Source organism: Neophocaena asiaeorientalis, unplaced genomic scaffold (assembly GCF_003031525.2).
Source record: "Neophocaena asiaeorientalis asiaeorientalis breed wild unplaced genomic scaffold, Neophocaena_asiaeorientalis_V1.1 scaffold212, whole genome shotgun sequence".
In the NCBI taxonomy this organism is placed as follows: domain Eukaryota; kingdom Metazoa; phylum Chordata; class Mammalia; order Artiodactyla; family Phocoenidae; genus Neophocaena; species Neophocaena asiaeorientalis.
In genome coordinates, this window is record NW_020174046.1 from 2174656 (window position 1) to 2193990 (window position 19335).

Genomic DNA, 19335 nt, shown 5'->3' on the forward strand with positions numbered 1-19335 from the left:
GCAGGGCCGCCTCCGGACTCCATCTCCCAGCATGCATTGCTTTCCGCGCCTGGTGGACGCGGGCTGAGTTCCGGTAGCGCGGGCGTCTGCCTGCTGCAGCTTCCTCACTGTGCGGAAATGGTTATTTTGGTTACGGGTGCTAACGGTCACCGACCTCTGATTTCTCGTTAAGAGACTGCAACCCGAGCTGCTGTCTGGAGACACCTTCAGCTCACCTAAGGTAGCGGCGGTGGCGGCTTCTCTAGCCTGCGACGTGGAGTAATTGAAGCTTTCCAGGTAGCTCACGGCTCGCCCCTACCTTTTTTGCCTGGGACAAGGAATCTTCTGATGCTGCCAAATACGCGTTTTATTCTTCACGCCGCACGTGTGGGCAGTGCCAGTCCCGGACCCTTTGTATCCCAGGTGATGTTGCCTGTCTTTGATTTCGCCTTTCCTTATCCCTTTCCCTTTAAAAACGAGGGAAGCCGATCCAGTCAGAGTTCTTAGGTTTCCCTTCCACACACCTTTTTTCTAATCGTTCAGTTTAGAAAAACTGGTATCTACAATACCGTAACTTATTATATCGTGTAGTATTAAAACGAGGGAGTTGCTGACATTTTTGTGAAAGAGTAAGGAGTTCGAGGAATTTGTCTTTTACACTCTTGTTTTCATTTTGCTATCTGCAAGTCTATAAAAAAATTTTATCTCACTATTTCCCTTTTTAAAAAAACTTAACTGATGCCTCATTGCCTGTAGAATAAATTTCGAACATACTGAAACATTCAAGGTCCTCCACAGTCTTGATTATGTATGAGGGACAACCCTTCTGTGTTTGTGTTTGGAGTCACTACTCAGATTCACATGGGCTTGGCCCAGGCTGACTACTACTATGTCCCTCTGTTGTTTTACACTTTCATCACTTCTATACCAACCTTAATATGTGAATGATTTTTCCTTTTTATTACTCGTTTCCAAATCCTTCAAGATTCTAAGTCCTACCTCTGTATAACCTTCCCCTGACCAACTCAGACGAAACTTCTCTATCTTCAACATGTGCTGCTTTTATTAGTAGTATTCCTGGGTACTAGCGATTTAGGGCTTTATTGTTTATCTCATACATTTCTTTGTTTACTCCAAGTAAGAGTCCTGCCCCCAGGAACTGGGTTTTCTATTCATCAAAAGTATGGGTTCAAAAAAAAAAAAAGCATTGTAAAGCAACTATATGCCAAGAAAAATTAATTCTAAAAAAAGTATGTTTTAGAATAAGACTTAATGAGTTTGATTTAATATGTTTGATTTGAGCAGTAACTTAACCAATCTGCCCTAGATTTGGGGTCCTCCAGTTTGCCTAATATTTACTTAGGGAACCCTTAGTATCTCTTTGATATACTTTATGCTTTCCATAGAGAATGTTTGAGTACATTTAAATCAATATTTTTTAATCTACAGAAAATTGAAATAGAATTGGAGAAGAAAAGTGACCCATAATAATTAAAAATGTCTCGAAAAGTTGCCAAGCCATCAAAAACACTGAACATCTCTAGCTCTCTGGAATCTGAAGATATTAGTTTAGAAACAACAGTTCCTACAGATGATATTTCCTCATCAGAAGAGAGAGACGGTAAAGTCAAAATTACCAAGCAGCTAATTGAACGGAAAGAACTGCTTCATAATATTCAGTTACTGAAAATAGAGCTATCACAGAAAAATATGATGATCGACAATTTGAAGGTTGATTATCTTACAAAGGTAAGATCATGTGTAAATTTGCTATCTGTGTGCTTTATTGTCTTGAAACTGCAGCTATATAAGAATTAAGTTTATGTAATCTGAACTTGAAATGATAAATTTAAAATATCAAGAAAATAATTATATTTTCTTGCATAGTTAAAAAAAACTGTTTTTAAAAAGAGAAAGGGGGCCTCCCCGGTGGCGCAGTGGTTAAGAATCCACCTGCCAATGCAGGGGACACGGGTTCAAGACCTGGTCCGGGAAGATCCCACATGCCGCGGAGCAGCTAAGCCTGTGCGCCACAACTACTGAGCCTGTGCTCTAGAGCCCGTGAGCCACAACTACTGAAGCCCGCGTACCTAGAGCCCGCACTCCACAACAAAAGAAGCCACCGCAACAAGCCCGCGCACCGCAACTAAAGAAAAACCGCCCACAGCAGTGAAGACCCAAAGCAAAAATAAAATAAATAAATAAATTTATTAAATAAATAAGTAAAATAAAAGGAGAAGGGAAGTGAATAATAGTTCTGTGTACCAAATAAAAAGTCTTGAAAGAAGGGGTGACTTAAAGGTGGACAGGGATGAATTGCTTCTGTAGGCTCAGTTTTTTTTTTTTTTTCGCCATACGCGGGCCTCTCACTGTTGTGGCCTCTCCCGTTGCGGAGCACAGGCTCCGGACGCACAGGCTCAGCGGCCATGGCTCACGGGCACAGCCGCTCCACGGCATGTGGGATCTTCCCAGACCGGGGCACGAGCCCGTGTCCCCTGCATCGGCAGGTGGACTCTCAACCACTGTGCCACCAGGGAAGCCCCTAGGCTCAGTTTTTTGAATGTGTGAGGTATATTTTCTCCAGTGTTTTTTTTCTGGCCAAGTTTTTTCTGCTTCATTGAGAATTAGCCCTGATGTGACTAGTTGGATAGGGAGAATCAAGATCATTATTACATTACTGAATCTGTTGAGTCCTCTAGCATGGAGATTTGGTTTCTTTATATCTTGCTCTTTGATAGTTACTGTGTCATAGTACCAAGTGTAACAAATTCATTTACCCTATTCTTTAACAAGCGGTATCTGCCAAGTAACAAGGGATGCCCTAGTCCTTGTTTTTCTGCCTTGTGTGTTTATTTACAATTACGGAGTGTTTTATGTAAGGCCTGGTAAAGTTGTCGCTAGTTATAAAAAATTGACAGTGATTTCAGAAAGACAGGATAAACATTGTAACTCTTACTACTTCTGTCTTCTGAGAAAGTCTTTTCTTTCCAGTAGTAAACCCTCCATCTTTGCTCTTGATCCCACCTCTTCCTATCTCCTCCCCTCCCCATTTTGTTTCAGTTATATTTACCTTCTCTCTTGTTAAGTCAGTCTTGGCTAGTTCTTGCCTATGTATAAGTATCATGCTGCTAGAAAAATTTCTTGACCATGCCTCTCTAGGAAAATGAAATGTCCTAAATCCCAAGGTCTTGATGATGTAAAGAAATCATTTAGGTACATTTAAATATATATATTAGTAGCTAACATTTATTGAGTGCTTATTCTGTGCCAGACCCTGTTCTGTGAGCTTTTTCATGTATTATCTCATTTAAGCCATACATCTCTTTGAGGTGTAGGAGCTTTTAGGGAGATCTTCTCTGACCTGTCATATTAAATGAATCAATAGAATAAGTTAGACTGATATTTAGTAAGCACACAATAAGTATTAGTCATTGTTGCTGTTATTAACTAAAATAATATTCTCATTTTTTTCACTCTGCTTATTTTCTGTGCCTTACATCTATGCTCATAGGACTACCTGCCTTGTTTGTTGGGTATTTGTCTCTCTTAATAAAGTGTAAGGATCCTGAGGACAGGGACTTATTTGTAGTCCCTGTTGTATCTCCAGCACTTAGAACTGTCCCTGGCACCTAGTAAGTGCTCAGCTGTTTCTTAACTGAGTGACTTAACCTCATTTTGCTGTTGAAAAAAACAGAACCATAACTGGTTAATAGCTTGCCAAGGCCATTCAGATGGAACTGATAGCGCCAGGTGGGATTAACACCAAGAAGTCTAATGCCTATGCTCCATCCAAGTAAACCTCCTAAGACTTCCTTTTAGGTTCTTTATGAAGTCACCTACCTAGACTAGGTCACTTGGTATTTTATCAGTGTATCCTGTGGTTTCCCATTCTTTTCCCTTAATCATATTGTTTTTACTCTTCAAATGGACTGCCACAGTGTTACTGGCTCATGTATCTCTATCCTTAAGACCTCCTTCAATGGAAGTCATTGAAGAAGCCTGAGGTAGTATCCCACTTGTTAATCTACCCACTCAGTCAACAAATATTCTATTAAGTGCCAACTGTATACCACATTGAAAATTACATTTTCTTTGGCCACTTTTTAAATTATTTGTTTTCAGCTTGCATTGTGCTTGGTTATAAATAGCTTCTCTCCTTTTTAAAATGTAACGTTTACATTATTGGCATGGTGATTTATTCATGAGAGGCTTTCTGGTATAACAGATCAGAGCTGCAGTTCCAGACACACACAGTTTGAGTTTAAATCCCAGCCCTTATAGTTACCTTGAGCAAATTCCTTAAGTTTTTTTCCCCTGATTTCCTGTAAAATAAGAATAATCATAGTTTTTACTTCATGGAGTTGTTGGAGGATTAAATTAATCAAGGCACATAAGCTCTTAGATGCCTGGTATATAATAAATAATAGTAGTTATATTTATTCAGCACTGTATATTATTATTATTGTATCCCATGGTGCTTAGTATAGTTTTTTACTTTTGTGGTTTTCTGATTGGGCTGAAAATGTAGAAGATTAAGGTAGTCATATTCCTGAGCTTATGACACACAGTCATCATTGATCCTTGCAAGATCACTTCTTATTTTGTACATTTATTCTTTTTATTCCCATAATTCATTTCTCTTCCTCCCTTTCTCTATGTTTATTTTTTCCTTTTAGCATTTATTCTTTAAAAAAATTATTGAGGTACAGTCAATTTACAGTATTATATAAGTTTTAAGTGTACAACATAGTGATTCACAATTTTTAAAGGTTATACTCAACTTATGGTTATTATAAACATTTATCTTGAACACGAGTATTTTTCTTATTTTTTACCTTTACATAAATCTGAATTGCATGTTTTGTTTTAGATTTTATTTCTTTTATAGTTTTTCCTTTCAACTCAGTGCGGTTTTTAAGGTCCTTCATGTTACCATGTGCAAGTCTAGTCCTTTGCTTCCAGCAGCTACACAGTTCAGGTGTGTGTCTACCCATCCGTCCACCCATTCCCGCAGTGATAGGCACCCAGGGTGCCTCTAGCTCCTTGCCACCACATGCAACGTGGCCTTCTTTAGACATTCCTCTTCTGGACCTGGTGTGAACATTTCTTTGACATATATACTAAGGAGTGGAATTTCTGGCTCACAGGGTATATGTCTACTTAATTTAAGTGTACTTCCAAATTGCTCTCCAGAGTAGCTGCCTGCTCTACATTCCTGTGTTTTTTGTCTATGAGCACTAGGGTTGTCCTGCTTAGAGACCCCTTGGGGTAATATATTTGCTGTCAAATATGGGAAGAAGTATTATACGGTAGAAGAATTACTCTTCCTTAATTCGTCAAATCCAAGCCACCTGGATTGGAAGGCGTACCACTATGTGTATTGCTAGCGTTAAACACTGCCAAGTTAAACTGTTATGTGCTGTAGTTTGTAAGATGCACTCCAGCTTCAGAGATGAAAAATGTGGAAAAGTGTGAGTCTGGGATTGATGAAGAAACAGTATTTTTAGCCACTCATTCATTCTCCAAAGCTTACTAGTACATTGAACATCAGGGATACGAAGATGAAAATGTCACATTCTAGCATTACAAAAATAAATTTCCCTCCCAAGACTATAGCTCCATGATAATGGTTGGAGTGGGAAGCTGGGAAGTGTAAGTCTTTAACTGGACAGATTGTTGTCTCTAATAAAAACCAGAGTTACCTGAGAAAGAGGGGAAAACTTGATGTTGGGAGACAAGTAACAGTTTTTTCCATTCATCAAGGTCTTTTTTAGTTTGGAAATATGTGAATCTATATAATATAACCTCTCCACGCCAATATGGCAAGGGTACAATGCTTATGTTTATTATAGCTTATTACTGGTGGTACAGTTTATTACTAAGAATGCCTCGACCCATGTTGATTTGACAGAAGCAGGTTGGTCCCAGGAAACTTAAAAATCATGGATTCCCCCTCCCCACTCAGCTGCTTGCTGACTGAGAGCACTGGGAAGGCGAGCCGCTCAGGCCAAACTTCCTAATCTTAGAGGATTGTTAGCTTTGCACTTTTATCCCCACTTATTGCTACCTAAATTGCTTTCCTTATTCCCCTCCTTACTCCTTTCTTCCTCATTCTTCTTGCTTGTCAATTTTTAAATGCCAAAATCTCTCTTGGTTTATCTCTCATTGGAGATCTGTGGGTTCTTTATTGCTTGGAAATGGAGGAGTGAATCTCCCTAGCTTGACTGTCTCTGAGTTGAGGGACTTAATCTAAAAGTCAGTTAAAATTGTAGAAGTTCTAACCCTGGAAAAAATGGAAGTTTCTCCTTGTGGTAACAGTTTTCTTGATTTGCAAAATAGTAATTATGAGGAATGTGGTTATCTTTTGTTGATTTAAGACATTTATCGAGACATGTTGCCAGGAATATAGCAGTAAATATGACAGAGTCCCTTTTTTATGGGACATGATCAAACAACAATTAAACAAGATATCTTCAAGATATGTGACGTGACATTGCTCAGCAGTGGGAGTTTTCTGCTTTGAATAGGGAGTCAGCAAACTTTCTCTGTAAAGGCCTGGGCCAGACAGTAAATATTTTATGCTTTGCAGGCCACATATGGTCTATCACATATTCTTCCTTTTTTTTTTTTTTCTTTTAGCAACTTTATAAATGTAAAACCTATTCTTAGCTCGTGGATAATCAGGAACAGGACATGGGCTGGATTTGGCCCATCACCATCGTATATTAACCCTTGCTTTAGATTATGTAACAGAGAAGCCATTTGCAGATTTTAGGCAGCTGGAGTGACATGTCCTGATTTTTATTTTCAAAATGTTGGTGAAGTAATAGACTAAGAGCAGATAAGGTAGAAGAGGAAGACAGTATTAGGCTATTGCCTTATGTAAGACTCCTAACTTTTTGGCTTCATCACCTGGAGCCGTTTATTGAGAAATAGAAGGCTGGGAGAAAACTGATATAGGAGATAAAGTTTAAGTTCTGTTTTGAATATGTTAAACTTTAAATGTCCACCCATTAGACTCGTAAATAGAATTGTCGCTCTGACTTTAGAGGACAGTCCATGACCAGGGAGTGTGTGTGGGGGGGGGCACACACACGTAATATACATCAGCATGTAGGTGCCACTTAAAGCTATGGGATTTGATGGCATTACGTGGGGAGAGTAGAGGGCCCCAAACCAAGTCAAGGAGTAGTCAAATATTAGAAATGGGTTAAAAGAAGAAAATCCAGCAAAGGAACCTGAGAACCTTGAGAGGGTCCAGTGAGTTAAGCAGGAAAACCAGGAGGAGTATCACATAAGGTGAAAGAGGATGGAGTGGTCAGCTCTGCCAAATCATGCTGTCAAGTAAGATAAATACGCAGAAATAACCATTGGACTGGGCATTATGGATGGGATTCATAACTTTAACGAGAATTGTTACTGGAATAGTGTGGGACAAAAACCATATGGAAGTTTTGCTCTGATGATGAGCACAGAAAATGGTACTGTGGCAGAGGAAGTGGTGGGATCAAGGGAGTGGTTTGTTGGGTTTTTTAATGGGAGACAAAAACATGTTTGTTTAATGACAGGAGTAGTTCAGTAGAGAAGGAGAATTTGATGATGCGAAAGGAATTCACTTGAATATATTAAGGACTGACTGTTAAATTAATCTGCATATTTTAAAAGGTGAAAAAGAACTGCCTGGGTTGAAAGGGAAAGAGTAAAGAATTTTTAAATAGTCTAAGAGTGAACTCAGGTGCATGGAGGCTTAAGAGGGAGCACAGCATATTGGGGAAATGGCAAGCACTTACTTTTGCTGGAACAGAGTTTTCTTTTAAGCTAGGGATGAGAGACATGGTAGGTAAGGGCCAGATCAAGAAAGATTAGTATGCCATTAGGTTTGGAATTTATTCTGAAGACAGTGAGGACCCTCTGAAGGATTTAAAACTGGGGAAATAAATTTTTGATAGCATTTTTAAAAGATAAGATAAAGGAAGATAGTTTTGGAGATTGACAAAACTGAAAGCAGGGAAACCAGTTAGGAAACCATTATAATAATCCAGGTGAGAGATGACAGGGGTCTAACTGAAGACTTGTCACTGGGTATTAAAGAGGATGGTATAGTTTTGACAGCTTTTTACGGAATAAACTCAACAATAAAAACAGTGATGTCGGGCTTCCCTGGTGGCGCAGTGGTTGAGAGTCCGCCTGCCGATGCAGGGGACACGGGTTCGTGCCCCGGTGTGGGAGGATCCCACATGCCGCGGAGCAGCTGGGCCCGTGAGCCATGGCCACTGAGCCTGCGCGTCCGGAGCCAGACCTGGGTAGGGCAAAAGAAAAAAGAATAAACAGAGACAAAAGGATAGAGATGGGACCTGCACCAGTGAGAGGGAGCTATGAAGGAGGAAAGGTTTCCACACACTAGAAGCCCCTTCGCGGGCGGAGCCTGTGGGTGGCGGAGGGTGGGGAGCTTCAGAGCTGCATAGGAGAGCACAGCCGCAGGGTTGCGGAGGGCAAAGTGGAGAGATTTCCACACAGAGGATCAGTGCCGACCAGCACTCACCAGCCCGAGAGGCTTGTGTGCTCACCCGCTGGGGCGGGCGGGGCTGGGAGCTGAAGCTGGGGCTTCGGTCAGATCACATGGAGAGGACTGGGGTTGGCTGCGTGAACACAGCCTGAAGCGGTTGGTGCACCACGGCTAGCCAGGTGGGAAGCCAGGAAAAAGCCTGGAGCTGCCGGAGAGACAAGAGACTTTTTCTTCCCTTTTTGTTTCCTGGTGCGCAAGGAGAGGGGATTAAGAGCGCTCCTTAAAGGAGCTCCAGAGACGGGCACGAGCCGCGGCTAACAACGCAGACACCAGAGACGGGCATGAGACACTAAGGCTGCTGCCACAAAGAAGCCTGTGTGCGATCACAGGTCACTCTCCACACCTCCATTCTGGGGAGCCTGTGCAGCCCGCCACTGCCAGGGTCCCGGGATCCAGGGACAACTTCCCTGGGAGAATGCATGGCACGCCTCAGGCTGCTGCAACGTCACACCAGCCTCTGGCACCACAGGCTCGCCCCACACTCCGTACCCCTCCCTCCCCCCGGACTGAGTGAGCCGGAGCCCCCGAATCAGTGGCTTCTTTAACCCCGTCCTGTCTGAGCAAAGAACAGATGCCCTCCAACAACCTACATGCAGAGGCGAGGCCAAATCCAAAGCTGAACACCGGGAGCTGTGAGAACAAAGAAGAGAAAGGGAAATCTCTCCCAGCAGCCTCAGGAGCAGCAGATTAAATCTCCACGATCAACTTGATGTACCCCGCATCTGTGGAATACATGAATAGACAATGAACCATCCCAAATTGAAGAGGTGGACTTTGAGAGCAAGATTTATTATTTTTTCCCCTTTTCCACTTTTTCTGAGTGTGTACCTGTACGCCTCTGTGTGAGATTTTGTCAGTATAGCTTTGCTTTCACCATTTGTCCTAGGGTTCTATCCGTCCGTTGTTTTTTTTCTTTTTTTACTTTAAAAAAATTTTTTAATGATTTTTCTATTTTAATAACTTTTGTTTTACCTTTATTTTCTTTTATCCTCTTTCTTTCTTTCTTTCTTTCTTTCTACTTTTTCTCCTTTTATTCTGAGCCATGTGGATGAAAGGCTCTGGTGCTGTAGCCAGGAGTCAGTGCTGTGCCTCTGAGATGGGAGAGCCAACTTCAGGACACTGGTCCACAAGGGACCTCCAAGCTCCACATAATATCAAATGGCAGAATTCTCCCAGAGATCTCCATCTCAACACCAACACACAGCTTCACTCAACGACCAGCAAGCTACAGTGCTGGACACCCTATGCCAAACAACTAGCAAGACAGGAACACAACCCCGCCCATTAAAAGAGAGGCTGCCTAAAATTATAATAACTCCACAGACACCCAAAAACACACCACCAGATGTGAACCTGCCCACCAGAAAGACAAGATCCGGCTGCATCCACCAGAACACAGGCACTAGTCCCCTCCACCAGGAAGCCTACACAACCCACTGAATCAACTTTAGCCACTGGGGACAGACACCAAAAACAATGGGAACTACGAACCTGGAGCCTGCAAAAAGGAGATCCCGAACACAGTAAAATAAGCAAAATGAGAAGACAGAAAAACACACAGCAGATGAAGGAGCAAGATAAAAACCCACCAGACCTAACAAATGAGAGGAAATAGGCAGTTTACCTGAAAAAGAATTCAGAAAAATGATAGTAAAGATGATGCAAAATCTTGGAAATAGAATAGAGAAAATGCAAGAAACATTTAACAAGGACCTAGAAGAACTAAATATGAAACAAGCAATGATGAACAACACAATAAATGAAATTAAGAATACTCTAGAAGGGATCAATAGCAGAAAAACTCAGGCAAAAGAACGGATAAGTGACCTGGAAGATAAAGTAGTGGGAATAACTACTGCAGAGCAGAATAAAGAAAAAAGAATGAAAAGAACTGAGGACAGTCTCAGAGACTTCTGGGACAACATTAAATGCACAAACATTTGAATTTAGGGGTTCTAGAAGAAGAAGAGAAAAAGAAAGGGACTGAGAAAATATTTGAAGAGATTATATTAGAAAACTTCCCTAATATGGGAAAGGAAATAGTTAAAAATGAATCAGGAAGAAATAGAAAATATGAACAGACCAATCACAAGCACTGAAATTGTAACTGTGATCAAAAATCTTCCAACAGACAAAAGCCCATGACCAAACAGCTTCACAGGCAAATTCCATCAAACATTTAGAGAAGAGCTAACACCTATCCTGAAACTCTTCCAAAATATAGCAGAGGGAGGAACACTCCCAAACTCATTCTACGAGGCCACCAGCACCATGATACCAAAACCAGACAAGGATGTCACAAAGAAAGAAAACTACAGGCCAGTATCACTGATGAACATAGATGCAAAAATCCTCATCAAGTGGCGTTTATTCCAGGAATGCAAGGATTCTTCAATATACGCAAATCAATCAATGTGATACACCATATTAACAAATTGAAGGAGAAAAAAAATATGGCCATCTCAATCGATGCAGAGAAAGCTTTCGACAAAATTCAACACCCATTTATGATAAACCCCCTGCAGAAAGTAGGCATAGAGGTAAATTTCCTCAACATAATAAAGGCCATATATGACAAACCCACAGCCAACATTGTTCTCAATGGTGAAAACCTGAAAGCATTTCCACTAAGATCATGAACAAGACAAGGTTGCCAACTCTCACCACTCTTACTCAACATAGTTTTGGAAGTTTTAGCCACAGCAATCAGAGAAGAAAAGGAATCCAAATAGGAAAAGTAGAAGTAAAGCTGTCACTGTTTGCAGATGACATATTTTAAAAAATGTCAAGAAGAACCTAGGGGTAAGACAGGAATAAAGACATAGACCTACTAGAGAATGGACTTGAGTGTATGGGGAGAGGCAAGGGTAAGCTGTGACAAAGAGAGTGGCATGGACATATATACACTACCAAACGTAAAATAGATAGCTAGTGGGAAGCAGCCGCATAGCACAGGGAGATCAGCTTGGTGCTTTGTGACCACCTAGAGGGGTGGGATAGGGAGGGTTGGAGGGAGGGAGACGCAAGAGGGAAGAGATATGGGAACATATGTATATGTATGACTGATTCACTTTGTTATAAAGCAGAAACTAACACACCATTGTAAAGCAATTATTCTCCAATAAAGATGGAAATAAAAATAAAAATAAAAATGATGTCAGATAAGAATAAGCAATGGAGGAGATATATCAAATATGCGTGACTCGGATTTTTTTGCTTTGGAGACCAGGGAGATGTAAGGAATATAAAATAGGTGAGGGTGATGACTAGGTTCATTTTGGACATTTATAGCAACACCCATGTAGTCAATTGAAGATGTATAGTAGGCAGAGATTATAGATGGATCTGAGGTATATATTCAGGGTCTGGCCAGGAAATAACTAGCTGGGCAAGGCACCAGCATAAAAATTCCAGTTGTCAAAGGGTTTTTCACTTAGATTAGATTAATGGGAAAAGATGATCTTAATGACAGCCTGGCAAGAAAACATTCATAAGGCAGCAGATTCAAAGCATAGTTTTTTTGTTGTTTGTTTGTTTGTTGCGGTACGCAGGCCTCTCACTGTTGAGGCCTCTCCCGTTGTGGAGCGCAGGCTCCGGACGCGCAGGCGCAGCGGCCATGGCTCACGGGCCCAGCTGCTCCGCGGCATGTGGAATCTTCCCAGACTGGGGCACAAACCCATGTCCCCTGCATCGGCAGGCGGACTCTCAACCACTGCGCCACCAGGGAAGCCCCAAAGCATAGTTTAACAACCATTTTTATGAACAAACAGAAGGTTTTATTAAACGATAAATTTGTGAACTGACCGTATAATTTATCTTTTTCTCTTTTTTAAGATTGAAGAATTGGAAGAGAAGCTTAATGATGCACTTCACCAGAAGCAGCTACTAACATTGAGATTAGAAAACCAATTGACTTTTCAACAAAAGGATGCCAGGTAAAAGTTTTAAAAAGCAGCAATACCGGGCTTCCCTGGTGGCGCAGTGGTTGAGAGTCCACCTGCCGACGCAGGGGACACGGGTTCGTGCCTCGGTCCAGGAAAATCCCACATGCCGCAGAGCGGTAGGCCCGTGAGCCGTGGCTGCTGAGCCTGCTCGTCTGGAGCCTGTGCTGCGCAACGGGAGAGGCCACAACAGTGAGAGGCCCGCGTACCGCAAATATATAAATAAATAAATAAGTAGCAATACCTGTCTAGCAGTTAGTAATGTCATTACGTATTCATGCATGTGATCGTAAGCTAAAATAGAGAAATCTTATAGACGGTAATAATTTTTACATCCAGACTGACAAAAAAAACTACTTGATACGTACACAAAATTCAAAAAGCCAGAATTCAACATTCATTCAAAAATATTGCCAGTGTCAGTGAACCATAAATGACAATGGAAGCTCTCTAAACTCACCACCACTTAACTGGCTGTCTGGGTTAAATTTTTCATTTGCTCTGTAGAACATACTGATATATTCTTATGGCCCACTGAATTCTTCTGGGTTAATGTATCTTTTGTTTGCCTACATACTTCCTCCACCTCAGTTGTGTGTTTATCCAGAGTCTGTTGTGTTTACTCTCAAATATGCCTATGCCAGTCATATTTATTATACTTACATAATCATACTTACACTTAATTAAAATTATATTTTAAAATGAGTACAAAAACATATGTCATTTCTTTGCAAACTATAATGAATTCTTTGGAAAGATTCAATTAAAGTGAGTGACTAAAAATCATCAAATTAAGTGTAAGCAAGAGGTGTTTAGAGATTAGGGGCAAAAATCAAATCCATAAAAAGTATCCTCAGATTTCCCAAGTGTCTTTTCAAAAGGTCTCCTGCCATTGTAAAGAAATCAAATTTGGAAATCATGAAAAATGATATACAGATAAACAAAGCATATCTCCATATTACAAAAAATCTGTACCCTACATAAAAAATGTTGCCAATGAATGTTTATGCTATATTTTAATTAGCTGTAAATGTGTAAAGTAGGTGTCTTTTCCCTTTATAAGATCTTACTCTTTAACTTATATTTTAAAAAATTATCAGACCAATTATCAGCTACTATCTCATTAGATAAGTGGTTCTCAAATTTTAGCATGCATCAGAACCACCTGCCGGGCTGAAAAAAGATTGTTGGGTCCCACCCTCAGATTCTGATTTGAGTTGAGCCCTGAGAATTTGCATTTTTACCAAGTTCCCAGATGATGCTAATGCTGCTACTGGTTTGGGGATAACACTTTGAAAACCACTGCATTGGATAATAGGACTTCTACTCTATTTCTTTAGGCACTGATCAAATTAAATGAAGTGGAGAGGGCAGTAGGAGACTATTGCGGTAATTCTCTTGATAGCTGATAGTGGTAAAAAGTGGTTGGATTCTGAATATATTTTGAAGGTAGAGTTGATAGGATGTCCTAATGGATTAGATGTGGGGTTTAGGAGAGAAAGAGGAATCAAGGATTGTACCAACATTTTTGGCCTGAATAAATGAAGGGATGAAATTGCTGTCAAGTAAAGATGGTTGGGGGTGGTGGTGGGATGAATTGGGAGATTGGGATTGACATACATACACTAATATGTATAAAATAGATAACTAATAAGAACCTGCTGTATAAAAAAATAAATAAATAAAATTCAAAACTAAAGATGCTGAAACCATAGGTTTGTGAGAGAAGAGCAGGAGTTCAATTTGGAACATGTTAAGTTAGAGTTGTCGTATTAGAAATCCATGTGGAGGTATATGCGAAGTCTGATCTAGAGATATAAATCTGGAGTCATTAGGATATAGATGGTATTTAAGTCACGAGACTGGATGAATTCCCCAAGGGAGTGAACACAGACAGAGGAGGGGACTGAGTACTCCAACACTAAGGCAAACTAGATAATAAGACCGAGAAAGTGCCACCAAGAAAATAGGATAAAAATGAAGAGGAAAAAAATATGGTGTCTGGGAAGCCAGGTGAAGAAAGTGTATAAGGAGGGAGAGATCAGATGTCTCAAGTGCTATTGATAGGGATGGAAAGAACTGAGAATTGATCATTAGCAATCTGAATGTTACCAGACCTGATTGGCCTGGGTTTAAGAGGAAAGGCATTGAAGAGAGCACATACAGAAAACTTTTGAGAAACAAAAGGGGCAGTGAAAGAGGGTCAAAAATTGTGGGAGCTTGTTTGTTCATTTATTTTAAGGCAGGACGAATAGCAGCATGTTTGTATGTTGATGGAAGTGATACAGTAGGAGGGGGAAAAATCAGAGGGTGCCTTCCTGCTCAAAATTTTTGGGTGGGCAACTAACAATGTGTACTACATGGATTCCTTGAGAAAGGTGGTTGATTATGTGTGGATTACTGATTTCATTACCTCATTGGTTGAATGAATACATTATGGTGGTTCAGTGTTGCCATCTTAAAGAGGTACACCTTGAAGTAACTGGATAAAGACAAATGAAAATTACTTTAATGAGTAGGGTCCAAAGCAGATATGTAAGATTTACACCTTAAGGAGAAGACATGTATAATTTTATAATTTGAATTTTAAACATTATTAAGAACATTAATTTTCTATTTAATAATTTATGTGGCTACACATTCAGTAATTAGTATAGCATTGTCATTTCGTGTTTAACTGGTTAAGTCAGCATTTAGCTGGAGCCAAAAATACTATTAAGCTTCTCATTTCTTAATTTTATGTTACTATAAAAAAGGAACTTTGAGAAAATTAGATCTCAGTGATTTTTTTAAGCTTGCTATACATTCTCTCCTAATGTAGAAAATATCAAGAACTAATGAAACAAGAAATGGAAACTATTTTATTGAGACAGAAGCAACTAGAAGAGACAAACCTTCAGCTAAGAGAGAAAGCTGGAGATATTCGTCGAAACCTGCGCGACTTTGAGTTGACAGAAGACCAATATATGAACCTAAAAGGTCTTCCGGAAGATCAGCTTTCTATTCCTGAATATGTGTCTGTAAGTGTCTTGTATCATTTAAAAAAAAAAAAATGCATATATTTCCAGACTAAAATTTGCCATTTCTATAGTAGCCATAACTTTTTTTTCTTTTGCCATAACTTTTGAAGTACCTAATTGATAAATTATTTTATGGCTCTGATCTGAAGGCAGTGAGTGAATGGTGTTCAGATCACCAAATTTTAAAGGGTCTTGGCCATTGACCTCCAAATTCAAGCAATAAATAGGGCTCTAAAGTTAATGGCTGGATAATCCATAGAAATGAATTATTTTATCATAAACTGTGGCAGTTTATAATGTTCTCAAATGAAAAATTATAGAGATAACAGATTAGTGTTTGCCAGGGGTTAGGGACATTAAAGAAGAGGGGAGTGGTGTGATTATAAAGGGACAGCATGAGGGCGATCGTTACGGATCTAGGTCAGGATCTCAACTGCAGTGTTGGTTACACAAGTCTGTATGTAGGATTGATCTATGGCAGTGTTCTCAAATCTTTCTGATATCAGCATCCATTTACACTCTAAAAATTATTGAAGACCCCAAAGAGATTTTGCTTATATAGACTATATCTGTTAATATTTACCATATTCAAAATTAAAACTGAGAAATTTTTACAATACAGGAATACACAAGTACACACTTCATTAGCCTTAAGGGCAATGATATCATCACACATCATGTAGCCACCGGCAGACACTTAATGGGCATAAGATTAAGAGTAAAACAGGCAAAAAATCTTAGTATTACTAGGAAAATAGTTTTGATCCCATTGATTTCCTGAAATGGTCTCAGAGTGGCAGGGTGGGACCAGGGCTCTCAAGAGCACACATCTCACACAAACTGCAAGTTTGTGATATATAGAGGTCATTTCACCCTAAGAGGCTTGATTTTTTTCATCTGTAAAAGGGTTAATAATAATAATAGTGCCATTTATTCAATAGCTTGTCATAATCTATGATGAAAAAGAATCTGAAAAAGAATATTTATATGTATAACTGAATCACCTTGCTGTATAGTAGAAACTAACACAGCATTGTAAATCCACTATGCTTCAATTAAAAAAGAATAATAATAACAGCAACTTTCTGTTGAAGTAATTGTGAAGATTAACTATGAATTTGTATGTAAAATGCTTAACACAGTGCTTAGAACATAGTAAACACATAATAAATATTATCAGTTCTTTTTGCTGTAGTGGTTGCTACTCTTGGTTCTCATTTGGATAAGGCTTCCAGATTAATGATTTCCTATAAAACGGAGTACTGTTTTTTGTCCAGCTTTTTATTTAACATAGCTTGAACATAATTGTTCTGCCCAAAGTACTGTCCAAAACCAATTAAATATCTCAAGTGCTGTCATTGAGGCTTTATCCACTGTAGATGGAAAGTATCCCATTAGTGGCAGGCATACATATTTTTGTTCTCTGATCTGTTAATGTTCCTTGTGTTATCTTTTGTTTTCAGACAGTACCATCCTAACTAGTTAATTATACACAGGTTCATTGTGTCAATTACTAGCCTTAGGACTTGCCTCTTACCAAATATGGTACTCCTGCAATACAGCAATACATTAAGGAGTTTCAGATTGTATGCCTATACAATAAATAGTCCCTAATTGTCCTCTCCTAATTTGCTGATAGCTTAGTTTTGTAGGAGCTTGTTAGTTGGAACACTTTACTAAGTTAGGGCAGGCAAATTCCCCTGAGAGAATTATGAGTGGGAAGAGAGGTCCGAACTGAATGGAACAGTGACATGAAAATACCTCCTGATTCATCCTGATTATCCCTTCCACAGCGGTGGTAGTAAGTAGATTTCACCAAGAGCCTGGGGTGTAGGCTTTTCCTATATTTAGGCATGGGAGACAGAGCAGTGCACAAACCAGACAAAAATTCCTGTCCTCACAGAGCTTACATTCCAATGGAGCAACACACACAACAAATTAAAATATGTAGAACGTTTGTCCTAAATGCTATGGAGAAAAGAGCAGGAATGAAGAGTGAGGATGCTATTTTAAATCAGCGTAGGGGAAGGACTTCCCTGGCAGTCGAGTGGATAGGACTCCGTGCTCTCACTGCCAAGGGACCGGGTTCGATCCCTGGTCGGGGAACTAAGATCCTACAGGTGGCGCGGCCCCCAGAAGAATCTGGTTAGGGAAGTCAGGGAGGGTTTTACTGATAGGGTGACGTCTGGTCAGAGACCAGAAGGGAGTGAAAGCATGAGCCGTACATTTATATGTGAGAAGAGCTTTTCCATCAGAGGAAAGAGCAAGAGCAAAACTCTGGAACACTTGATGTGTTGAGGAAATAACAAGCGGATAGTGTGGAGTGAGCAGTAGTGGGAGGTAAGGAGTAAGGAGAACATGGAGGACTGATAGAAGAGAGGAAAGAGAGACCGTGTCACAGGTGGGGAGTTACAGATAATCTGGGCCTTGAGGGGACTTAATTGAACACTAAGACTTAATGAAGTATTAGTGGTCAGGGACAATTAAAGACCGTCTTGTATCATTTTTGTACAAACAGAACTTTAGTGTACAGGCATATAATCTGAAACTCCTTAACACTTTCCTTTATTATCTTAATACTTTTCCTTGTAGTACTGATAATTGAGAGTGCTGTTAATTAGCAAATTTTAATTGTAATTTGGGTCTCGAGACTGCTTATTAATTTGATTTTTTTTTCAAAGATTCGGTTCCATGAACTAGTGAATCCATTAAGAAAGGAAATCTCTGAACTACAAGTGAAAAAGAAAGACCTAGCCGAAGAATTAAGTGAAAACAAGGGTCAGCTGAAACAACTGACTGAGGTTTGTATAATTTTGATCCCTGGTGTGAAGAAGCTCCAAGAGGTCCTTAAGATTTGTGATAGGGAATATAAAAATCAGTAAAAGAAGAATGGAACTTGGGGATGCTGACTGCTGTGATTCTTCATAAGTAGTGGGAAGGAGGTGAGACTGGAAATAGCCATCTTATCTTGGCAGGGTACGTCCATGATATTGGCCGTAAATCCCCGGCTGAGTGTTTTGTTGTTGTATCTCATTTCATTCTCAGTTCTTCATTATAGATCCACCCTGTTGGTGATAAGAAAGGGAGCCCTTGTCCATTTATAAGTCATTTTGCCTCTTCATCCAATACAGTTAGCTCTCCTAATACCTGTTCAGAGCACATGCACTAATATTAGCATCCACTCCACTGATGCCTGGTGCTGTGCTAGGTGCTGGCAGCAGTGAGTACGAGAGAGACAGTGCCTGCCCTTCCAGAGTTCAAATTCTAGTAGGTTGGAGTTATACCTTAGATGATATCTTGACACTCATTCTTTGTGTGACCTTGAACAAGTCATTCAATGTTTCCTGCTCTGTCAAATGAAGAAAATAATACTATTTGTCCCATTTACTTCATTGAATTGCTCACAATTCTGTTTCAGAGTAAAAATGTGATTTTTAGCAAGGTTGCCTATAAATAACTATTTTGTGTCCTATTTCAAGGGCAACTTTTACCAAAGATCTGTTATCCAGAAATAAACAATTATGATTTAATTTATATTTTGATGCTCTGATTTGCTGCACTGTTAGTGCTGGATGGAATCTACTTTGGTCATTATAGAGCCAATATTACAAGCAAATGAAGACTCAGCTTCCATCTGCTCATAGGAGCATTGAAGTAAGTCATCAGGAGCGATGCCAGAGAGGCCGATGTGCTGATGTGAACCCTACCACAGGGGTCTATTATGGTGGCTTTTTTCTGCTGCTAACCTGCCATATTGTGCAGGTAAACTGCTTTGCACATTTAGAAAAATAGCTCTTAACTTTTAAAAAATTTACATCTAAAGTCAAAA

General features: G+C 39.8%; 1 protein-coding gene across 4 annotated transcripts in view; it reads left to right on the forward strand.

Annotated features, from left to right (window-relative positions):
- The first annotated feature begins 85 nt into the window (after positions 1-85).
- PIBF1 (progesterone immunomodulatory binding factor 1) overlaps positions 86-19335 on the forward strand; it is a 201140-nt gene continuing 181890 nt past the window's right edge. For all 4 annotated transcript variants that reach the window (XR_003004349.1, XR_003004348.1, XM_024753941.1 and 1 more), the window contains exons 1-5: positions 86-402; positions 1429-1728; positions 12380-12480; positions 15308-15506; positions 18188-18307. Coding sequence is in view for 2 of the 4 variants with exons in the window: in XM_024753941.1 (XP_024609709.1) it covers positions 1477-1728; positions 12380-12480; positions 15308-15506; positions 18188-18307 (672 nt within the window). In the remaining 2 variants the exon portion in view is untranslated. The remainder of the gene's footprint in view (positions 403-1428; positions 1729-12379; positions 12481-15307; positions 15507-18187; positions 18308-19335) is intronic.